Genomic DNA, 23,879 nt, shown 5'->3' with positions numbered 1-23,879 from the left:
AATTATTAACATTTAACATATTATTTGCAGAGCATCAGCATGTGCGCTTTAATCCTCTCAGAGGAGACTGGGTGTTAGTTTCTCCCCATCGTATGAAAAGACCTTGGGCTGGTCAGGTGGAGAAGCCGGCTGAAGAAGAGATCCCAATCCACGATCCCAAGAATCCTCTTTGTCCGAGAGTCACCCGTCCTAATGGTGAGGTGAGTCAGGTGTGAGATGTTTTTTTGGTGAGCAGCCATCGTAGATGATATGAATATATTTTTTAGTTAAAAAACTGTCAGTATCTGTTATGATGTTGAAAAAATTGAGTTGTATTAGAGGTTTTGGGTTACAGTGGAGTATCCTATCTCTTAATTCAAGTTTCCTTTTGAAAAGAATCTAGTTACCTGATTGTTATTTGATATTCTTAAGTGAAAAATTCTGTGGATTTCTTTTATAGAAATGTGAAAACTGTAATTGTGGAATACTGGAGTGACAAATGAATGCAAATTTCGAGTAATTGTGAAGATAGCTAGCTATAATTGTTATAATTACTTTACAACTGACACAAGGTTTCACATCGTTGAAGTATGTTCTTTCACTCAGTAGTTGAACACAGTGATCTTCGTAATTGCTTAACCTGATGTCTTGTATGTACCAAAGCGATAGGTTTAGCAAGACAGTGGTATATCCTTGGTATGAGTTCACCGAGACATCTAATTAACGTTATTGTTATAAATATATTAGGCCATTTGCATCCCTGTTCAAGAGGTACTTACATCTTATTGAAGCTAAAAGAATATTGATTTTGTATCTTTGATACAGAAGCAGTTTATTCTTGTTTCATTTTTTAATTAGGTTCCTCATTATGTCTTATGGGACAAAAATATCTCCTTGTTACCCATTAACATGTAGTTGTAAAACTGAATTTTGATTATTATTTTTTACAGGATAATCCTGATTACACAGGAACCTTTGTCTTCACAAATGACTTCCCAGCATTATTGGAAGACGTACCGTCACCTCCAGAGAGTGATGACCCGTTGTTTCGTGCAGCTCCTGCCAAGGGAACTTGCCGAGTCATGTGTTTCCATCCACACACTAATTTGACTATACCCTTAATGTCAGTTGAAGAAATAAGGGCTGTTATAGACAGGTGAGTTTTTACAATAACAGTGAACTGTAGATTGTCATGATGTTTTTCGTACGTTCGGCATCGAGAAGATGCCAGTTTATTTTTGCAGTGGAAGACAGTCTAGAGTTGTTTAATCATTGGTTTTGCTAAGTAGTTACTTGAATTAGTGCCAGAGTAGTCACTTGAATTAGTGCTTCCTAACAATAAATTGAGGCTGTAATGAAAACTAAATCCTAAAGATTAAAAAATAACTTTTCAAGAAATTAGTAACTCAACTTGCCCTCAACTTAGAAGAAAGGTCTTGTGCATGCTTGTATGATAAATAGTTGAGGTATAATTGATAGAGCATAGTTTTATGAGTTGCCCAAGTCATTCTTCTAGATATTTTGAGTGCAGTAGTTTTGAAGTGCTTATTTTAAGGTAGAGGAGTGACCCATGGTTACAGAGCCAGTTGTAAAGTATGTATATTATACTTCACTTTCAGGTGGCTGACTGAGTTGATTGATCTTGGCAAAAAGTATTTATGGGTCCAAATTTTTGAAAACAAAGGAGCCATTATGGGATGTTCCAATCCACATCCCCATTGTCAGGTGATGGCTTATTTGGTTTTTAGTTATAAGAAAAAATGAAAAATTAAGGTTTTTGGCTATGTACTGAAATATAGTAGAGAGATTCTCAGCATCAGAGAAAACAATAGGTCTGCTTTTTGTGAATTTCTTTAGCTTTATTCACAAGTACTAATACTATCATCTGCAAACAACATGGCTTCCCCAGATTCCATTTTGTACAACTTCAAATTTCCAGCTTGTTGATGTATCCTGAACACTGCTGTAATGAATTAGATACCTTGGTTTCATCAGTAAGAGTTAGTTCTCTCTATTAAAAAATAAAGTTGTTTTTCAGAATTAAATTTTTAAGTTAACGTTCCACTTATCATTGATTAGGGATTTAAATATAGTACTGTAACTGATCTTATCTTGAGCGAGTAATGGATTGTACATGAATGTTTTGAGGAATTGTTTGTGTTGATGTTTTTCAGATATGGGCTTCATCTTTCATGCCTAATGAGCCTCAGCTGAAAGAAGTTAACCAGCTGAAGTATTACAGGGAGCATGGTCGGCCAATGTTGATGGATTACGTCCACAGGGAGCTGGAGAAAAAGGTAGTTCTCAAAGGTGTTCTGTTTAAGTTTGATCTCAGGTTTTAAGGGTTTTTAATCTGTAGATAAATATATCAGTGTTGGCAAATGCATCCCCCATAATATATTCTTTACCACCTTGTAGGGTTGTTACTGCATACTATTCAGTTATTCCCTACCTTACCATAAGGTTATGTTCTGAAGAGCCCATCCTGAGTTGAGAATATTCCAAGTTGTATACAAAAATATGATTCTGTACAGGCAGTTCCTGGTTTACGACGGAGGTTCTGTTTTTCCGCCGCGTCGTCAACTGCAAATCGTCGTAAACCGAAAAATTGTCGAAAATCGTCAAAAATCGTAAGAAAACCTTACTATTAATGCTTTGGGTGTATTGAAAACGATGTAAACTGCATTTTTATTGAGTTTTTCATCAAAAAACCTCCAAATTTTGATTATTCTGCCGTTCTGGAGCCATATTTCTAACGTCGGATCGGCGTACGATGCGTCATAACCCCGGAACATGCGTTGTAAACTGGGAAATAATTTCTGATGAATATATTTGAAAAGCGTCGTAACCTCGGAACGTCGTAAGCCAGACCTGTCGTAAACCGGGGACTGCCTGTATATGTAGGCACATCAGGCAACCCCCTACAATTCTGCATTGTTATTGAATTTAGGCATACAGTATTTATGCTGGATGAGGCCTGTCAGTGACACTAATGATAATCGCATGGACCTGCAGTAGCAAGCTTTACTAGTAACTGTACATAATGAAACTAAGCACATTAGTGCTCAACTTTGCTTTCAGATGTCCTCTTTGCATTTTGGAATTTTTATCTCATTTACTTTCTTACCATGGGGAAAATGCAATGCCAAGTAATCACATGAATTATTTTTACATTCATTGAATAACAAGCTCCCTTTTTGTCTTTGAGGTTTTCTTTGAATAATTATTGTCATGACATTCAGGAATTTGAGATGGCATGATTGATTTAACCCAATAGCCTCAGGATTGAATTTTACATCGTACTACAAGCTCATATTCTTGTTTTAGGAACGCCTAGTTGTGACAAACGATCACTGGGTGGCTCTTGTTCCATACTGGGCCGTTTGGCCATACGAAACGATGGTCCTGCCTCGTCGCCACATAGTTCGCATGACGCAGATGACAGATCAAGAAAAGGATGCTCTGGCGGACATAATGAAAAGATTGACGACAAAATATGACAATCTCTTCAGTTGTTCATTTCCCTATTCAATGGGATGGCATGGTATGTGTGATTTTCTTTTTTATAACATATATCAGGAGAGAGATTATTTGCTCGTTATTGAAGTGTTTTTAAGTTTTCTTATGAATTAGGACTTATCTGATTAATGGTAAATGTGATGATTGCAGTTTTAGAGTAATCTTGTGACTGAAACTTAGTTATGGTTGTCATGTAATTTATTAGCTAGCAGTTATAATCAGTGTCTTTAGATAATTGTTAGAATTGACATATAGACTCCAGGCCAAACGCTAAGCAAGCACTGGGACCTATGTATTTATTCAGCACTGAGAAATAAATTAAAACAATTGTCAGGAGAGGTGGAAATTAATTTAGAAAAAAGAGAATATGAATGGATGTATAGTAAAAGGAATGAAGGGGTTGCAGTGAAAGGCCAAAGGGACAAGGCAAAGATTCTTGAGTAATGGTAACGTGGTGCACAGATAGCATTAACCCCCTGTGGGGTTTAGTTACGGTTGTCATGTAACATATAAACCTGTAATCATAATCAGGTTCTATAGAGAATTCTTAGTTACAGTAGACATTGCTTAGTCATTACTTTGTTACAGCACGTTTCCTATTTTATTTACCTACAGGAGCTCCTACGGGGCCACAGATTGAAGATGAAGCAAGCCACTGGGTATTCCACGGCTGTTATTACCCGCCTTTGTTACGCTCTGCAACCATTAAGAAGTTCATGGTGGGATACGAGATGCTGGCTCAAGCACAGCGTGATCTGACGGCAGAGCAGGCTGCTCAAAAATTACGGGAATTGTCCGAAGTTCATTATAAAGAGAGGAAGTAAACCAAATTTTTGCCTCTGTTTAGTTCTCTTTTTTTCCATTGCCTCTACTATACTCTGCTGTTTTTGGAGCTGCTCAGATAGATGGGCTACGTAGACTTTGGACATGTAATATTGGCTAACTGGTTATTTGTTCCTACTGGGATACAAATCAACAGCCTTTTTAAGTGGAGAATTCTTTTGTGCCTAGCAGAACTATTCAGTTGATGTAATTACAGTATTAGTTGTACAGTGGTGCTGGTGAGATGGCATGGGTCCCAGAAAGTACAGTACCCAGTTTGTAAGCCACTATGTGATCTTTCAACCTTGTTCCATGGTGTTATCGCTGTCACCTCTCCCTTGGATGAATGTAGCTGAGTTTACATCCCTGTTTTCTTGTTTTCCTGCATGTTTTTGTTGATATTTTCTTTTGTTTATGTTTTATTGTCTCTTACTGTGTTTTTATTCTCCACTTGAAAGGCCTTGGTTTGTGCGCCTGGGAAAAATACAGATTACCTTGTAAAATTTGTTATGTTTGTTGATTTAGTTCATTTAAGAATGTAGTTTACGTATTGGTAAGACTCTTTCATTTAAATTATGACAGATTTTCATCAGAAGCTTATCATCATCATAGGACTGGGACCACAAGGTTGATAAAAATCTGAAGTAAAAAGTAAATGAGGAGGGATTATTGATCTTGTAACTTACCAGCTGATGTCATTATTATTTAAAGTGAGTGAATATTCATGTGAAAAAGGCATGAAAGATCTTTAACTTGCAAAGCAAGCTTTGACACAATGGAATCCCTGTAGAAGATAAAATAATGAGATAAATAAAAAAATAAAATTATGCTTGTATAATTAGCAGTACAAGCTTGAAAACTACAGTAGAGGTGCATGGCACTTCCAAGCAGTATAGTCTCCTTTTAGTGTAAAAACATAAGCATGAATAATACTATAATGGAGATCATTCCACAGTATAGTAGTTTGTGCAGTAGAAATCTGAAAATTAAAAGTGCCTTCTCTTTGTTGTGCTTGAACTTTGGGTAATAGCCACTTATACATCAGCATATGCAGTGGCTTTTTTTTTTTACCCAAACTGGTTGTTAAAAGTTTGAAAGGTTTAAGTACAGTAGTGGATTTTATGGTGTTATGGTACCTCATGAACTGTGGATGCTGATGCTTTGCAGAATAAGTAGCTCACACTAATTCTTTAGGTGCAGGCACTAAAGTTTTTTGCAAGGCCAAAGTCAGTCCCCTGCAATCATCATGGAAATTTGCCTTGCAAAGATAAATACACATTAGGCCATGGGATTGTGGAGTAGGGTAGCCTGTTTCATTTCTCCTTCACCTTTTGACTTGTAGCTGACTGGTAGTATCCTTCTGGGTAAGCCACAAATGGAGGCTTGTAAAAAATTTAAACTGAAAGATTTGTAGGACCTTGTGAGATGATGTGAGTTTATGAAAGCAGCTGGAGAACTAGTCATTTGATTGGCTGACCAGGCTATATGGAAATGTAATAAAGGATGAGATGTGAAAAAGATTATTGAAACAATAATAATATTAAGGAAAAATGGAAGCACTGTAATTTTTTCCTTCATTTTATATGTATGACAATAAAAAGCAAACCCCCTCAGGCCAGTTCCAAGGGAGTTGAGATTTGTACAATTAATTTATTTAACAATTATGTTATAGAAAAAAGGAAAGGCATGCTGTTTGGCTGTCTTTCCTCATGAAGTATTCCCCTTAGACTGATGTTTCATACAGGTTCTCCAAATCTGCTTCATCAGACTGTCAACCTTCCACTATGTGGCAGGTAAATGGTTTGCAAGTAGTAGTATATGCAGTTCTTGCTCTCATTTATCTTCATCTAATTGCTGGTACTTATATTATTAACCTTTACAGAATACAGTACAGCCTAGTGCCAGGGTAAGATTTTTCAGTCTATTACTTTTGTAAGTGGTCTGTTGAATGATGATGCTATAATGCATCTTATAAGATTAAATAATGCCAAACAGCTTCCAGACCCTGATCACACTTTTCCATCAGGTTAGGAATTATATATGTTAATAATTGTACATTTCATACTGGGAATCAGAGTATTGCCACAATAATGCCATTTGTTAAATGCTTCTGCACTGTATGCCCTTTTTCTGCCATCAAACAGCATTTTATTGCTTGTAGATAGAGGAGGTGAATGACAATTATTGATAATTATTGCATGACTGTTCATTTAAAATTTTCATTTCTGTTCAATCAGTACTTTTTGTACTTGAAATATAGTATGTGGTTAATTCTGCAGGGACCTCAGGTGGATTTGACATGAAGTATAATGGATATGAGTCATATGGTAGCAAGTGCATTTCCCTGAAAATATACAGTATGCTGCAAAGCTCCCTTTTACACACAACACTGATCACTTAAGTGTAACCAAGTGCCATTCTGATCCCTGTTTTTTCTCAGAACATTCTTTTTGCAAGGTAAGAGACTTTTATTTTAGGATATTTGACATTCTTGTACTCAGAAAGTCTACATGACTTTAAATTATGTTTTGCCATTGCCATTATAACAAGTATTGCAGTTGTAGATCTTTCTCATTTAGTTAATTATTTAGTGGCTCAGGGCTGTGTAACTTCAAACAGATGACTTTGGCATGTTTTACCTAAGTCTTCTTCTTCTTCTTTTAACGTGCTTTTTCCCATTTTTGTATGGGGGTGACTTTGAAAAAGGACTTTTGATTTGGCTTTTTAGTCTCGATTTAGTATCTTACAATATAAGACCCCCTACCTTGTAGAGACTAAAAAAACCTAAGAGACCTCTATCTTGGTGAGACCAGTCATTCATTCTGTCTTTAAGAAAAATGTTAATTTCATAATAATTTTATTTTAATATACAGTATGGAGTTTTGTTCAAATCTGGTATGTTTTTCCAGCATAAGTCAAAGACAGTTTTGCCTTGACCCAAGTTCATTTGGTCAAGTTCAGAGATACTGATTTCTGTCTCTTTTCCTGTTACCTGTACTAGTTTTCATCAGAACAATCACTAATAACCTTTACAGGTTAAGTTTGTCCTTCAAAGGTGTGAATACATGTTGAATCCTTCCCTTATGAAATATTTTGTTAGAATGCCCAGTGGTGCATTGTTTCAGGAAAAGGTCAAAGACATACTGATTGTGCCCAACTTCTTTTGGTCAGGTTCAGTGGCACATAAATGTATGGTTGGGGGCTTCTTTTAGGTCTGCCTAACTTTGTATACAAAGACATTAATATTGTTTTTATGTAGGTTAACCAGACCACTGAGTTTACAATACAGATCTTTGGTGACCGGCTTGTTTGTCTACTTTAACTGAAAAAATCAGTTATTTCAGGCCAATCAATGCAGATGACTCTGAAGTAGTATGGGCGGTGAAACTGAGACACAACGAAAAAATTTACATTATCCTTTATTTGTGATATTACACAAAATGTGTAAGATCGGCTTTATTGGTAAGCAGTGACAAAACTAAGAAAACACGTGAATAAATGTATATTTATAAAATAATATAATTTAATATGAAGAAAAATTCCACGTGGTTCCCAGTTTTACACCGACTGTTGCCTGTAACAATAAATATTGCCCTAAGATAATTACAGATATAATCAAAACTTTGGAAACTACATATTTCAAGCTTTTAAATAAACAAAGCACAATTTACCTGTCAGAACAGAGAATACCTTGGTCTTTTAGTTCTGTACACAAAGAAATAGTATTCCATTAATGGCTATAAAATAATGTAGGTAAACACCTTCACCCACCTTTCATAAAAACCTTTAATACAATTTTTTTTTTGCAGAATATAAAGTTTGTCCATTTACAGAGTCGAGTGTTCTGGCACACAGGAGGTAATATACACATCACAAACCATTGAGGGGAAGAGCAGTAGTACACATTTTTTACAATTAATTAGCAAGAATAGCAGGATTTTTGTGATAATCCATTTTAGTAACTTATAACAAAAATTCTGCTTAAGCAGCAGCAGGCTTTTAGGCAATTAGGACTAGATTCCATGATTACAACTACAACAAAGGCGTTAACCCAAATTTTCAAATCTCGTTCAGATCCGGCTCATTTTTTTCAAAACCATAAGTGTTACTCGAAGCAGGCCAGATCTAGACGACATTCCAGAATGTGGGCCGAGAGTCACGACAGTTCACTGGAAGAACAACACTGAAGAGGAGGCACTATTGGTGGCAGTGTTTGGGTGAAAATGTATCAAAAGGGGCTTGGATGGTTTTACTCGAGTTACAGGCAAGTACCAGTTGTTAATGAAGAAATAGAAGGAAAAAAAAATATAACCTTTATTTTGAAACTTCAAATTTCTGTTAAAATTTTGTTGGAAGTCAGCAACCTGGCACAAAGCCTTATACCTTTGCCTCCCACTCCTCTTTAGCACCTGGTAGACTAAATGTCTTTGCGTCTACCGTCATATAACTGCTTTATCTGGTAAGAGTGACAGGCATTCATTGTACCAACAACACTTCCATGGGAAATGTTCTCAAGTCCTCTAAATGTCAGTTTCCACTCCCAGATATTTAGCTTTCCTTTTTTTTATTATTTGTGCAAAGCAATCCTTAATAGTATCAATACTGAAAGGACTTGGTACGAGATCCTGATCAGAGCCTAAACTTCGCTATTTTAATGTATCACCAGGACACAAATATCTTACCAGTTGTTAATAGGAATTTTTCTTAGATTCACTTACAGTATTTAAGTCACCTAAAACAGCAAATTAGATGGTCCACAATATTCTTCACTCCTTTATTGTGACTTCACCCCTTTCACCACTGATTATCATCAAACTGAGGGCATGGTGACACATTCATCCCTCCAAAAATTTAACAGTGAGGTTAAACCCCAATACTTCAAAGATATTTCTTATTTCATTTACAGGTCAGATTCACCATACAGTGAAGTGGAGAAGGACATGTAGTCGAGAGCCTCTGGAGGAGCACCATCAGCAGTGTAAGGCTGCATGCGCTGGATACAGTATTCTGCCTGGTCAGGAGGCAATTCGCGCTGCAATTCCTCAGGAAGGATGTATGGCTGAAAGAGAAAGAGGAAAGTTTAAACCCTTGTGTAAACAGCACAACGTCTGGAAACAAAAAATTGGTAAGCATACTGTTGTGAGAAATACTGTTACCTGTATTTACAAGGTAGGTTATTCAGTTTGACAAAATAAAGCATTCAAATGTCTGGTACAAAATGGAATTTACTTTATTTGCGCTTGCCTAATTTCTGATTGGAGAATTCCTTACTTCTGGCATTAATAGCATTATAAAAGGAAATGCTTCCGTGACTTCAGACAGTACTAAGTAATCATGTTCAAATTTAAAAAAAAACTATACACCATTTGACCACAGTGTCATTGGATTTCTAAATCTCTCGGCAGCTTAATTTTAAGTGTTATATGTACACTGATATCAGGATAGTTGGTGTGAAAAATTTTTTACAAGAAAACAAGTCTTCTTACTGTCCTGCTTTGTTACTTATTGCCTTATGGATATAGAATTATGAAAAGAATCCATAGTTTGCATAAAATAAACATTATAAACAAATAAACGTTACTTTTAAAGCAATGATATCCTTTAGGGTCTGACCAGGTGTGGTATGTTGGCCCAAGTACAACACCAGTGTGTAACACCCTATGAGCAATGAAGAACTGACAGAACAAAAATACAAATAAATCCCCTGCAGACCCTACACTGTAAAACCTAAGAATCACCCTTCCCCCACCAAAAATGTACACTGTGAATTACAAACTGATGCTTTCACTACAGTACCAGGCTTGTACTGTGTTTCAAGGTGCTGATGAAGGGTCCTCATAAAACACTTAGTGAATCCCTTTATCAAAAGCTGGGGGTTACTCTGCAACGAGTTACTTGCGAGAGAATAATGTAAAGTATTGTATTCAAGAATAATTACTGTTGCCCCAGCAAGATACACAGACTGCTTAAAAAATGTTATTTTTCTGTAAAGAAAAATTCATTGCTTACCTTATCTCCAGCAAGGATCCTGAAGGAATCAATAACCTGTTCAGCAGTATCAGAGTCCACATTCTCGCGAGTCATGAAGTCCAAGAATGCGTCAAACTGAGTGAATCCAGTGCTGTTGGGGTCAACAATGCTGAGGATTCTCTGGAAGTCAATGTCGCCCTGTTGGTCCTTACCGAAGGAGTATCCCAAAGAGATCAAGCATGACTTGAATTCATCCGGTGCCAAACGGCCTGCCCTGTAAGACAAAAAAATATGTTAGGGTATGACACTAAACAGTAGTAGTAATATGAAAGTAATAAGCATTAAATATATACTGCACACAAATACACCTATAATTCTGAAGAACTTACCTGTTCTTGTCAAAGTGATTGAATGAGCCACGGAACTCTGTAAGCTGTTCTTGGCTGATACCTTTGGAGTCTCTGGTAAGAATCTGGTTCTCAACCTCGTTGATGGTGCGGTTGATGGAAGTCAACAACTGTTCCCATCCAACACGGAGGGTCTCCATAGTATACTGAGTGTACCTGTCAAAGTTTAATGATGTCAGTTAGTGTAGAACTTCACAAGGTTAATGATTGCAAAATGTACTTAAGAGAGAGCCATTCTTCCTTACTGTCCCTGCTGAGGTAAAAACCATCATTGTACAGCCTCAGATTTAATAAGCCAGTTTTTTGCAAAACCACCAAATGTATTTAAGATAGCCACACTTCTTTAGGTACTGGTATCCATTGATACAATAAAATAATTCAATAGCAATTTAAACACAAAAAAAAAAACAGGAAATGTAATGTAAAATATAAAATAAATTTCTAAATTTTTCATTTTAGATAAATTCACTGTAAATGTGCAGCAGCTTTTGGGTCCTACCCACCTCAAAGAGCCAAACAGCACTGTAGTACAGTACTGCGTTTCACTTTAGTCTCCCTGACCCAGGAGTTATTTATAGAATGTATACAGTAATGTAAAGCATCTTTAGCAGTGCAAGAGATCGTAGTACTGTAGCATTCTTTTTTTTAAGCCACAAATGGAATTTTCACATTTAACACATTCTTGCCTTTCCCTTACTTATTAGTCTTGGCAGATACAGAAATGTCTATTTTTTTTATATATATTACTTGTACAAGGAGAAACTGAGACAGCTTCCTGCACAAACATACAAACAAAGAAGAGTGCTGTGTTTTTCCAACTGAGTCATCACAAAGTCTTTTGAGACAACAGAGTTATCAGTAATGAGGCGTAAACATAATAAAGCAAAATTCTGCAAAATCATACTGTGTATAATGTTTAATCAAGCTTGTGTTGCTATATTTTGAAGCTTTAACAATATTCTGTGAAAGAAGGAGCACATACTTCTGTACTGGAGACTACTTAACATGAAAATAAATTCACAAATGTAATAAAAAAACTGTTATGATTCTTGAAAAGGTAGTTAAAATAAGCTTTGTAGTACTTTACTGACACATACAGAAACATGTGTATAAATAATGGTGTTGTGTACACCTAAAAAGTGTTTATACTTTGTTTTTATGTGCCAAGGTATGTACACCCTTATAAGTATGCAGTAACAAGAAAGCAATACTATACCTGTTCTCAAAGATCATGGACTCCTGTACAGCTTGGTGAATCTTCTCCATTTCATCCATGATGGCTTTGTTGCTGATGACAGCATTTTCGTAATCCTTCAGACGGTTGAGCTGGTCTTCAAGAACGGATCCCTAGAAATGAATAGGAATTATTTTCTCCACTCCACCGTTAATACATGACTGGTTTATATTTTTAATATTAACACAGATTTCACAAGTACAAAAGAAACTGCATTTTATAACTTACATGCATACCCATACCAATGGCAGCAACAGCATCCATCTGCTTCTCAATCCATGGACCAACGCCGTTAGCCTTTTCAGCAAACTGGCGACGGAGTGATTCGTTGTCTATAGAAGTGTTAAGGAATAACAGGAGCAAGCAAATTCTGGGATATACCTTATATATATTGTTCACTGTGTTTAAAGGAAAAATTGTGTATTACACCCATTTTAGTTCAAGCTGACAACTGGAAAATTTGATTAATTCTACTGTACATAATTTTACTGAACTGTAGGGTATTTTTAAGCAAGGGGCAAGTCACAATTACTTATTGTAAAGGCATGTATTATGGACATCTAAAACTTGCATCATATAGGCTCAGTTAAACCACAGCTGTATGTATTCAGAATTATGATATGGAAGAACGGCTATTAAACTGCAACTGACAAATAAATGGCACCTGCTAGATATACCAAATGAGGTAAAAGGAATCATTGCAGTTCTTTCAGCCCTGGCTGAGTCTCCCCCACGGGTAGTGCCGTCAGTGCAACTCATGGGGTGCACTGTAGTCATTACTAAAGGTTCTTTGCAGCATCCCCTCGGCCCCTGACTGCAACCCCTTTCATTCCTTTTACTGTACCTCCATTTATTTTATCTTCCATCTTGCTATCCACCCTCACCTAACAATTATTTCGTAGTGCAACTGCGAGGTTTTCCTCCTGTTACACCTTTCAAACCTACCCACTCTTAATTTCTTTTCCAGCACTGAATGATCTCATAGGTCCCAAGTATAGGATGCAAAATGTGAGCTAAGAAACTAAACTAAAGGAAAAATACACCGTCAAAAGGATACTCTGCTGTTTGCCAAGTTCATTCTGTAGAGTTCCATCACGCTGGGGCACAAGCTTCTTGACTTCGCCCCACTTGCCGGAGATGACCTGCAATTCAAGTGAAGAGCTCCATATGATTTGTTCAAAAATATAAAAGCAACAATATAAATGACAATGATCACAAAAGTTGAAAAATTTCATCTAAATATCACACAAAGGTGGATCTTTGCTTCACTTTACAGAATAAGATATAAATTAATTAAAAATTTTTTGTTATATATAATACAGTACAATGCATTTTAACACTAGACTATATTTTTTATAAAATAAGGCACTTACAGTGTAACTTAACACAGTATCTTGAATAAATTACTACAAGACAAATGTACAGTACAGTACTATACTACGTGCAACAGGAGGTGCACTTATCTACAAGGTTGCAATACATTAACATTTGTGCCCCTAAAAGAGGCTCAAATTGGCATGTCCAGAGATATTTCTATGGTAGTCTATTACTGTACAACAGATTGATTACAGTAAGTAATGTGATTACCATTGGTAACAGTGAATTATCGTAAAAAAGACTTCTGAATGCATTCATGCACATATTCTTACAAATCTTACCTCCACTGCACTTAATATGCTTTCACTATCCTAAGGAAGTACATGAAAAACAAGGCAAAATCCTAGTAAATATAAATTATTCTCAATAGCCATTTCCCAGCAATAAGATTTACTTCTTAGACTAGAACACCATCTGTTCAAATGGCCAAATTTTAACAGAAATTCTTCGTGAATTGCTACTTGTCATAGAATGTAGCAAATCACCCTAAAGGTCATATACTGTAAGTTTGATTCACAGACTACTTATATAGAGCAATAAAGGTAATATTAGCAGGGACATTGTCCAGACAATACCACCAAGTGAAATTGGGGAGAACTACTTTGCAAGGAACTTATTTTGAGATGTAATGAGAGAAGACGGTCGTTGACTTGGGGTCCTTGCCTTAAAATTTAAACAGAAGGCCCTTAGTTTAAAATTTATGGGCAAAAGAGGGCCCCCTGCTTTAAAATCAATAGACAACAGAAGGTGCTGTCCTTAAAATTTAGACAAGATGGTGCTTGTCTGAACTCTAGATGAAGAGGGCCTTTGCCTTAAAATTTAAAGATGAACTGAAACCACCTTAAAACCTAAAGATGAACTAAAACCAATATGGTGACATTAACCCTTTCAGATTTTGGCCTATCCAATTTTGTGTATGTTGCTTGTACCTCTCAATTAATACTCGTATAACAAGAATTCACCGATTGGTTTTTATAGCCATTTCTTACAATAAAATATAATTGATGGGGCCTTCACAACTCTTATATAATACAGGTAAAGTGTTTTACAAAAATGCTTTTTATTTATGTTTCAACCTTTTCACAGATGATAATTTTATGTTGTCAATATCTTAACAGTTCTGAGAACAATGTGATTATACAATTAATGGAATCTGAAAGGGTTAATATAAAATAAGAAAGAGCCTCAAGACATGGATGTGTAGAACAAAGCATTAACATCAAAACATATTGAAGGATAACAAAGTATATGACTTAATGTTATTAATTCTAGATATGAAAATAAAAACCAAATAGATATCATTAACAGGTATCTAAATTAGTTAAGTCATCTCACAATTGTCTACATCTGAAATACCTTAAATCTTTAAAAATGAACAATTATTGCAGCATCTCAAGTTTCTACCAGATTTTACCAGAATCTTAACACACAGTAGTGTATAAAAGTGTTCCCTGCTGCAAAGAGATCAATTTAAAAAAAGAAAAAGTGGCATCTAAGCCATGATTTATCATTTAGACACGGAAGGTATGAACAAAATTTCCCATGGAAAGAGCTGTGTACAGAATTATTGATGAGAAAATTACGAGTGAAAACTACTGCAGGTATAATAACAATCTTCTGTGGGACATTAATGAAAGACACATAAGATGAAATTACCGTTTAACAAATCTAAAAACCAATTCCCGTACCCAACACTACTGTAGAGTATGTAAAAGATTAGTCACCCAAACAACCACTCAAAGCTTGTGAATGCAATTCAGATATCATATTCTGTTATCAAGACCTCACCTGAGCAGTCAAAGTGGTGTATGGGTTGTCCAGACCACCAGGAATCTTGTATTGCTGAGCAATGTGCTGTACTTCATTGACAAGGGCCATGATGGCTTGGTATTCCTTGTCGGCCTCACCAAGTGTTGCCTTGAACTGGTTGTGTGCATCGATCAAGCCCTGAATCTCTTCAATGGTGTGCACGATGAACATATCAACGAGATCTTCACAGGCTCCATCAAGCCAGTTGTTGAAGGGCTGAACAGTCAAGAGTAATTTGGATTAATTTTGGAAGGTGGTACAATATTTCCAAGATTTCTCCACATCAGGAACATGTATGCTGCTATAAATAACTGCAGTGCTATTTACAGGGTTCTTCATTTAACAGTGCTTGCAGGAAAAGCTTAAAAAAAAAATAAAGCATCCTGATATACTCACAGCTGCCCTCTTGGCAAATTCGAGATGGAGTTGGTCAATCTTTTCGAGAAGCTTCTCAGTTTCTTCCAAGTTGTTTCTGCGAGTTGTAGTGAGGGTGCCAAGTCTGTCCCACTGGTCGCAAATTGCTTGGCAGCGAGAGTTGATGGTAGCAGAATCATAGTAGTCAAGAGCGTTGAGCTCCTGAGCAATAGCTGCGATTTGCTCCACACGATCCTTGAAGAGACAAGAACGATTAAAAAAATGAAGGATTGTCAGCATTAATACTTTGAGAAGAGAAAAATATAAAAGTTAATGCTTAAATTTTTGTAAAATCATTCTCTATATGACATATTACTTTGCCAATGTACATCACCAAAAAAAGAAAATGTAAAACTTATGCTTCAAGTTTCGTATAACCAATCTCTATACGACACATTACTCATGCTATTTTATAACGTGAAAACTGAAAATCTGTTAACCTGGTGTGCGGCAAGATCAGACTCAAAGGCCTCGTGCTTCTTCTTCAAAGCTTTGAGCTCATTAAGCTTGCAATTCCTGAAGTCCTGGCTCTGCAACATTTCCTCCTTGCCAGAAGTCCAGCCCTCATGGATTTCTGCCTTATGCTTGAATTTCTTGGCCAAATGTTCAAGACGCTCTAATCTAAAATAGGAATAAGATTATTAGTCATTTATATAATTTAGAACTAGATTGTTGAACCACATAGCTTCATGCTATTTGCAAAATATTAAGTGTGATGTCAACTAGTATCAGTGAAGCATAATACATTATCCAGCAATCATACACAGATCTTTCTATGTAACTTTCTTAATACCACAATACAACAAGCTCAATCTTCCTAATCATCAGCCTGTAACAGTAAAATTTCTTTGATGCTACAATAGTTGTATTTTAAGCAATATGAATAACACTAGGTCTTAACTTTGTCTTTTTCTATCTGGTTAATTTACCTAGTAATTAAAAAGGCCATTTAAAAATTAAACCTTATAAATAAAATTTCCATTTGCATTCATATTACCTCATCATCTCTGAGAGCAGCCAATCTTCGAAGGACTTTTCACATCCTTCGAGATTCTTCCAGGCATTGGCGATGTCAGTAACACTCTTGCCCTCAGAGGGAAGGTATGCTGGGCGGTTGGAGAGACGGAGTTTGGTCTGCGGAGGGAGCAAACAGATTAAACTTCAGTTACAGTAAACATGAAAACATAATACCCTGTACTGCCAATATTGCATACTGAAACAGGCACACTTATGACATAGTCAACAAAAGGCCCTGTCTGGTGTACCTGAAGTGTATTGAAGTTAGTCTCTAATCTGGCCTTCTGTTCCACACGTGGGGGCTTGTGGTTGCGTCTGTAGAGTCTGTATTCTTCTAATTTCTTTTGTAGATCAGCCAATGTGTTATCCTGCTGGCGGGCCTGGAGCCAAGGAATGGTGCGACGAATCCATTCCAGCAGGTCGGAGGTGAGGCGTTCGTATTCCTCCATGAGGCGCTCGTTCTCCTGGTTAACCTTCAGCACCTTGCAGATGCGGTTGGCAGCCATCTCAGCCTGCCCGAAGGGAATTCCGTTAAAATCTGGTTTCCAGGAAATTCACGGTCATTTAAATACTTCACCTAACCTTCAATAACCCTTTCTTGAGCACACATCTTGAAATTACAATCTTGAAATTACATTCTTAAATACAGTACTGGTTTATACTAAGCTGGATGTAATTTTGCAATACATACTCTAACTTTACCTCAATTCAACATTATCAATGATAGTTCTTCAATTCATAAACAACTTAGCATGAAACTAGTAGTGCCATTTAACAAGACATGTTATCAATAGGCAACATACCTTCCTTAAAAAGGCCTTAGTCAGAAAAGGCTTTGAAATTTACGTTAATGTCACAAACAATTTCCATTTGCATTTCAATCTTTTTACATTCCCCAAACTCTGGCCAATGATATTCATGATATGACTAAACAGCCTTAGATAAATATCCAAAATAGGAACATATTCCCAACTTCACCCATCTTACAGCTCATCTCACTAACCTTTTGCACACCAGTAAATGTGTGGTAATACGAGGAAACATATGTCATGACGGCCCTTTCGTCTGGCACACCTTCTGATATGTCTGTAATGTACATAGTTAGTAAGACACACTTCTACTACACTAGGGGAGCTGATTTTAATTCTCATCAATTAGTTGCACAGAAAAAGCACACGATATTGACAACTGGTTATGGGACGAAAACTGAAATTTCAAAATGCTACGCTACTACGGTAGATCTCAAAAATCTGCTTCCAGTAGACAATTTAAGCGGCTCTGTTGGGCAGACCGAGAAATAAATGAAAGTCGAGGAAGGACTAATGACCACTATGCAAGAGGGGGAAAAAAATTAAAAATACATGCGCAGGCATAAAGGTACAATGATAGTAGAAATTCAAAAGCTTTATTACATCATGATCCAATACAAGACTATTCAAGCTTTGTACTATCATTGCTTTTAATGAAAACATACATTAACTAGTACATGCATGTTATATCATCTTTGTGACTAATAAATAGAAAAAATAATATTCTGTTATCGTAACGAAGTTTCATGAGATACGTGGTGTTAAGAACTGATAAAATTGTGAGAGACAAACACAAGCTAGAGGCATTGCAGTCACTGGGCATGTCTCCAGCAGTAGTCAGAACATTCTAGTCAGCCAGTCAGCCAATCAGTCAAGTCAGCAATCTTGCTCCAGCTTTACTCGAATTGCTGCCGCGGGAACTGCACTTGGGTGCTCGGTATTGCTGTAACTACCACAAACGTTAGTTTGAACAAATTTAACATTCTAAGAAATTCTGCCTTGGAGCAGGTAAGATTGAACCCAGTCTTCAAGAGAACGATGGACTATTAGGTCTTACAAACTCAGAATATCTCCTCCAAGGCAATGTTATGATAAAGGATCTAGCAAAGTCACTTGGAAAAAATTTTGAGGAAAGATTAATGTCCTAAAAAAATATTTATGCAATGAAAACAAGACTGGGACGTTTGCTAGAGCCTTTGCAATAAGGCAGGTGTCTAGTATCCTGTGTGAGAAAATGTTGCGCCAGTGGTGGATCCATGCTGATGCGGGGCCGAATGATTACCTGCTGGGCCCCCTGGAAGGCATGGTAGTAGCAAGACACGTAGGTCATGATGGCGCGTTCATCAGCCTTAGGTGTGTTCACCAAATCTGAAAACACAGCCAAAGATTTTAGTGTTTCTAATCTACAATTCCATGCAGAGGCAACTTGCAGGAAAAACCTCCAACTCCAACGACATGACTAGCTGCGTACTCTTTAGAGGAAAATAGCAACAATAATGTGGTTATCAAAACACTGTACTGGACTTGCTTAGAGCAAGTACTCAGGCAGGCTTCCTGCAATCCTGAAAACGCAAAGAAAACGAAGCATATTTTAGAATTAGGGTGTATTCCAGTTTTGACTTGGTAATATGTATGAAACTTTTACGAGTTTTAAAGTGATCTCACCATCGGGGTCCAACATCCTGGGGATGTCAAGGTGCTTCTCAGCAATATCGAAGGCAAGGTTAAGGTTGTGGAGGGGATCATCCTTGGACAGCTGAGAGTAGTCAAGCAGATCTGGTCTGTGACGGTGGATGAGAGCACAGAATGCGAGACCATCCTGCAAGGGGAAAAGGAAGGTATGTAGTTGTGTTGATATGTAACCCATCAAGACCTATTTTAATTTTGCTTCTTGTAACAACAGATTGCAAATAACTATGACGTATCAAGCATCACAAAATTTGATACCTTCCAGTACAGTTGTTCTAGTTCAAACTTTAAATCGCTATAGTAATTAACAGCAAAGATCTTGTGTTCTCAAGATATTGCCACCAAGCAAGGTTAATATCTTCCACGTTACTGATGCTGTACAGTACTACAGTTGTACTAGTTCAAACTTTGTTTAATCCTCTACAACAATGACCAGCTATGAATCAAGGGCTCTGATGATATTGCCATCAATATAACCACTTTAGACATTTGTATAAACATGTACTAACCTTGAAGGAGGTGTGGAAGTTCTGCACGTTGACGTTCTTGTAAGGTGCAGTCTTTCTCTGGCACCAGAGAAGGAGACCCTCCTTTGCAGTCATCTCCTCTACACTGATGTCCTGGATGGCGAATCGCAAAATGATGGTCCAGATCATACCCAAAGTCATCTTCAGGTTGCCATCAACGATTTCTGTTGAAGTAATATTGATGTTAATGGTGAAATGAAGCGGAATATTACAGAGCAACTGAGGTCATTGCATGGGAAATTCAGAAATATTGATACTTGTGACTTGAAATGCAATTAGAATGGAAAAATACCTAAGTATACCAGTAACACCTCACTTTAACGGACTTTCTGCACTTAACGGCAACCATATTATACTATTTTTTTTCCTATACTACCCATTCAGATGTGATACATTTTCAGATATATCTCTTCATTTGTACGATACTGTCTGGCAAATTTTCAGGTGTGGGCTATAATACTGTATAGGGACTTTGTTACATATCATTTGTTGTCAAAAAGGACAATAATGACATGACTCTGTGGTTTACTATAACTGCTTTTATCAATTAAGCCAGAGGGCTTTTATACAGGCAGTGAACCAATGAATTTCATTAACATAAGCCTGGGGACCTTTATAATAGTAGCAGGACCAGCAACTAAACATTACACATTTCCAGAGACCCACCTTCAGCACCAATGGATACCAGCTTGACACCCTTGCTGGCGATGAAGTCGAGGGCTTTGTTGACGTTGGCAATCTTGTGGAAACGCATCTTGCCTCTGTCAGGTCTGGGGAGGGTCTCGCCAGAGATAACCTACGGGAAAGGATCAACAATTCAGTGTCAAGGTTTTGACTGATTCTGGAACACAAAATATATCAGATTATGTCACGGTTTTGACTGATTCTAGAACACAAAATATATCAGATTACGTCAAGGTTTTGATTGATTCTGGAACACAAAATATATCAGATTACGTCTAGGTTTTGACTGATTCTGGGACATAAAATATATTAGATTATGTTAAGGTTTTGACTGATTCCAGAACACAAAATATATCAAATTACGTCAAGGTTTTGACTGATTCTAGAACAAAATATATCAGATTAGGTCAAGGTTTTGACTGATTCTGGAACAAAATATATCAGATTACGTCAAGGTTTACCGATTCTGGAACACAAACTATATCAGAATATATGTGTATATTTGCTATTCAAAGCAGCATTAAGGAATTAAGTTGGGAACTCACACATATTTTCTTTGGAAGTATAGTATCTACAATAATAAAACTTGATTATTCCTGGAAATACGATTAAAATAAAAGTTTCAAAAGTTTCAAGGGGTTCAAATCCTTTTCAATATATTAGTATCCTCAATACCAAATTTTCTGAAGCAGCAATAAACAGACGCATACTTAAACTCTTGACGTAACTGAACTCGGATCTACAAAATACGGTTACTGAATGACTCGAGGAAATACCAAAGGCTCAAGAGGTGTTCCTCCTCCATCTCCAACTTACCTCAAGGAGCAGCATAAGTTTGAGGCCATTTCGGAATTCTTCCTCTATGCTCTCGATGAGGGTGCCCGCCTTTCGCAGGTGAGAGTTACACCAGGCAGTGAAGGTCTGGAAGAAAAGGCAGCCATTTTAGTACGAGTCCATTATTGCGCATGTCGAATGTTTACGCATATTTAAAGGGAGTGGAAAGGAAGGTACATGGATTATTACAAGTCAATTATTTCCACATATTTGGTGGTATGATAAAAAGCGTGGAAAGGTAGGTACATGGATTATTAACTAATTTTAAGAGCAGTGTTCGTATTCATGTGGCTGGTTAAAAAGAAAATACTTGAAAAAGAGGGATGGTAAGAGTTCAGTATTAAATACATCGATTGGTTTCAAACAGTTATTGCTATGGTAAAAAGGTATGGAAAGAACGGTAAATGGTTTAACTAATTTTATGAAATAGAGTTTGTAAGTGCAGGGAAATGTCCAATATATCTTAACATACCACATTAAGAGCCAGTCAACCAGACAAAATTGTTCAAAAATGCGGAAGAGACTGAAATAAAGAATGAAATACCACAACTTAGAGAGGTAAAGGAAGGGAAAAATATTAATCATCACATTGACGACCTCTAAACAGAGAAAATTTTAATAAAACAATATCAAGTATTTTATGGTTGTCTGAAAGAGACAGCGCAGTAAGGGAGGGTTGAAAGAAAAATAATATACATAAAATAAGACGGGGTTTGGCATTAAAAGAAGAGAGGCCCCCATTAATTTCCACATCAAAGGAAAGAAGTCAGACCATCAAGATGAATTTAGAGAAGCTTCAAATATAAATAAGATCGTGATGGAGGGGAGATGAATACGGCTTGGGCATGTCCTCTGCACTCTTGGAAGGACAGGAGGTGATAGTGTCAGCTGGGGTCCTGTGGGCACCTTGCATTTTATCCATAGTCTTTCTCCTACTAAAAACTTGATCGTATGGACCTATCCAAATTATTCCCAGAAATTTTATTTAGCTTAGCTTAGAAATAGAGAAACAATCTCTTCCTCTCTCTCGTCCCTGGCTTCAACCCCTCTCGTTCCTTTTACTGCACCTCTTTTCATATTCTCTTTCTTCCATCTTCCTTTCCTCAACCCTCTCCTAACAATTGATTCATAGTGCGACTGCTTTGAGGTTTTCCTCCTGTTACACCTTTCACACCTTTTACTGTTAATTTCCCCACGCTGAAAGATCTCATAGGTCCCAGTGCTTGGCTTGTGGCCTAAATTCTATATTGAATTCAATTCTCTCTCTCTCGAACACCGTCTCCCCATTCCAGTGACAGGCCTGATGTCACGGCTTTTAATAGCAATACAAATCATGACAGATTCCACAAAGGGGGAACACCTGAGCGAGATAATTCCCAAACCCCGTAGGAGAGGAACCTTTCTCCTAAATCATTTTAATGGTTTCTTTCAATATCTCAGTATCTAAGGCTTACATTACTCTCAACAAATTGTTGATGAGCTACATCAAATTATGACCACTCATGCACATGAAATCATATGTTAAAGCAGCAAGAATTTTATAGGTTACATAACTATTTTGTGTTCAAAAGTACCTAAATTGTTTGTGGATAAATGTGGAAGCCTCTTCAATTAGGGTCTGAAGTTCCTACTGTAATTTAATCTATGAAAGTCAAGTAGACATAGTTGCCAATTTTCTTTACACACACATACACAAGACATGTAGAGAGAAAATCAACCAGGCAAAGTAATTATTTTTGTATTTATATAAAAAGTGCATATTAATTCATATTAAATTATTACTTTTTCTATAGAATGAAAATTGAGATGAGGCAAATTTTTTGCATACATATATATATATATATATATATATATATATATATATATATATATATATATATATATATATATATATATATATATATATATATATTTATATTGCATGTATATCCTTGTTATATAAGAAGGACCCTACAATTTCAAAGGCATCCATATCCTTGTTGGTGTAAAGAAGGACCCTTGAGTTCTCACGTGATCTTGTAACCTCATCGAGAGAGAGAGAGAGAGAGAGAGAGAGAATATTTGGTGGCACAACGAGAAATTCTTCCCAATTTCCCTTCCAACTTCGACCTTCAAACAGTTGTCGGCGCTTCTCATTTATATATATATTTTTTCTCTTATTTTTCTTCTTCTGCCCAAGACAGAAAGAGAACGAGGCCACAATGAAGCGTGTGGGGGTCCCAAACACGCCGCTTCAATCAATTATAGCTACTGAGAGAGAGAGAGAGAGAGAGAGAGAGAGAGAGAGAGAGAGAGAGAGAGAGAGAGAGAGAGAGAGATTCTCTCTTATCTCTGCAATCGCTCTTTCAAAGCCCCCCCTTGCCAAATATTCATGAGGGGAGCATCCCAACTATTTCTAATGTCTTCTTGGGGTCTGCGACGGGGTAAGTCCCCCCCGGGGACCTCAGGAATGCTGACAATCGGTGCAAACAGTTGTTCCTCTGGAACTTGAAAGATCGTTGCCTATCAGGCAAGAATGCTGAGAATATAAATTACGGGGAAAATGCAAAATTTTAGGATTTCAAAACATTTCTATTGTTAACAGTACAAATCTCATGGGGCCAACTGGAAGTAAATTTATTTAAAAGCTTTTCTTTGGTCAGTCAAAGTAAATTTACTTAAAGGATTTTGTTTGGTCAGTTAAATAAATTTACTTAATGGATTTTGTTTGGTCAGTCAAAGTAAATTTACTTAAAGGCTTTTGTTTGGTCAATCAAAATAAATTTACTTAAAGGCTTTTGTTTGGTCA

The 23,879-nt window shown here is 36.8% G+C and overlaps 2 protein-coding genes across 8 annotated transcripts in view; one reads left to right on the top strand and one right to left on the bottom strand.

The window, feature by feature from the left end:
• Window positions 1-4,344, top strand: part of Galt (Galactose-1-phosphate uridylyltransferase) — a 58,781-nt gene extending 54,437 nt beyond the window's left edge. For all 6 annotated transcript variants that reach the window (XM_067106267.1, XM_067106271.1, XM_067106272.1 and 3 more), the window contains 6 exons: window positions 31-200; window positions 930-1,135; window positions 1,599-1,704; window positions 2,154-2,276; window positions 3,307-3,523; window positions 4,114-4,344. In XM_067106267.1, coding sequence (XP_066962368.1) covers window positions 31-200; window positions 930-1,135; window positions 1,599-1,704; window positions 2,154-2,276; window positions 3,307-3,523; window positions 4,114-4,322 — 1,031 coding nt within the window. In that variant the 3' untranslated portion in view covers window positions 4,323-4,344. The remainder of the gene's footprint in view (window positions 1-30; window positions 201-929; window positions 1,136-1,598; window positions 1,705-2,153; window positions 2,277-3,306; window positions 3,524-4,113) is intronic.
• Window positions 4,345-7,722: 3,378 nt separating this feature from the next.
• Actn (alpha actinin) overlaps window positions 7,723-23,879 on the bottom strand; it is a 114,398-nt gene continuing 98,241 nt past the window's right edge. Inside the window, exons 2-17 of one of the 2 annotated variants that reach the window (XM_067106264.1) lie at window positions 21,074-21,178; window positions 20,240-20,369; window positions 19,556-19,737; window positions 19,023-19,176; window positions 18,640-18,725; window positions 16,797-17,060; window positions 16,529-16,665; window positions 15,972-16,152; window positions 15,514-15,726; window positions 15,097-15,333; window positions 12,989-13,073; window positions 12,160-12,263; window positions 11,914-12,044; window positions 10,680-10,853; window positions 10,330-10,564; window positions 7,723-9,379 (exon numbers count right to left, since the gene is read on the bottom strand). In XM_067106264.1, coding sequence (XP_066962365.1) covers window positions 9,221-9,379; window positions 10,330-10,564; window positions 10,680-10,853; window positions 11,914-12,044; window positions 12,160-12,263; window positions 12,989-13,073; window positions 15,097-15,333; window positions 15,514-15,726; window positions 15,972-16,152; window positions 16,529-16,665; window positions 16,797-17,060; window positions 18,640-18,725; window positions 19,023-19,176; window positions 19,556-19,737; window positions 20,240-20,369; window positions 21,074-21,178 — 2,577 coding nt within the window. In that variant the 3' untranslated portion in view covers window positions 7,723-9,220. Of the gene's footprint in view, window positions 9,380-10,329; window positions 10,565-10,679; window positions 10,854-11,913; window positions 12,045-12,159; window positions 12,264-12,988; window positions 13,074-15,096; window positions 15,334-15,513; window positions 15,727-15,971; window positions 16,153-16,528; window positions 16,666-16,796; window positions 17,061-17,551; window positions 17,635-18,639; window positions 18,726-19,022; window positions 19,177-19,555; window positions 19,738-20,239; window positions 20,370-21,073; window positions 21,179-23,879 lie in introns of both variants that reach the window. The other variant, XM_067106265.1, reaches the window with a different exon arrangement.

Source organism: Macrobrachium rosenbergii, chromosome 7, assembly GCF_040412425.1.
Source record: "Macrobrachium rosenbergii isolate ZJJX-2024 chromosome 7, ASM4041242v1, whole genome shotgun sequence".
Taxonomy (NCBI): Eukaryota; Metazoa; Arthropoda; class Malacostraca; order Decapoda; family Palaemonidae; genus Macrobrachium; species Macrobrachium rosenbergii.
Note: the sequence above shows the minus strand (reverse complement) of the source record. Positions and strands in the feature narration are given on the sequence as shown.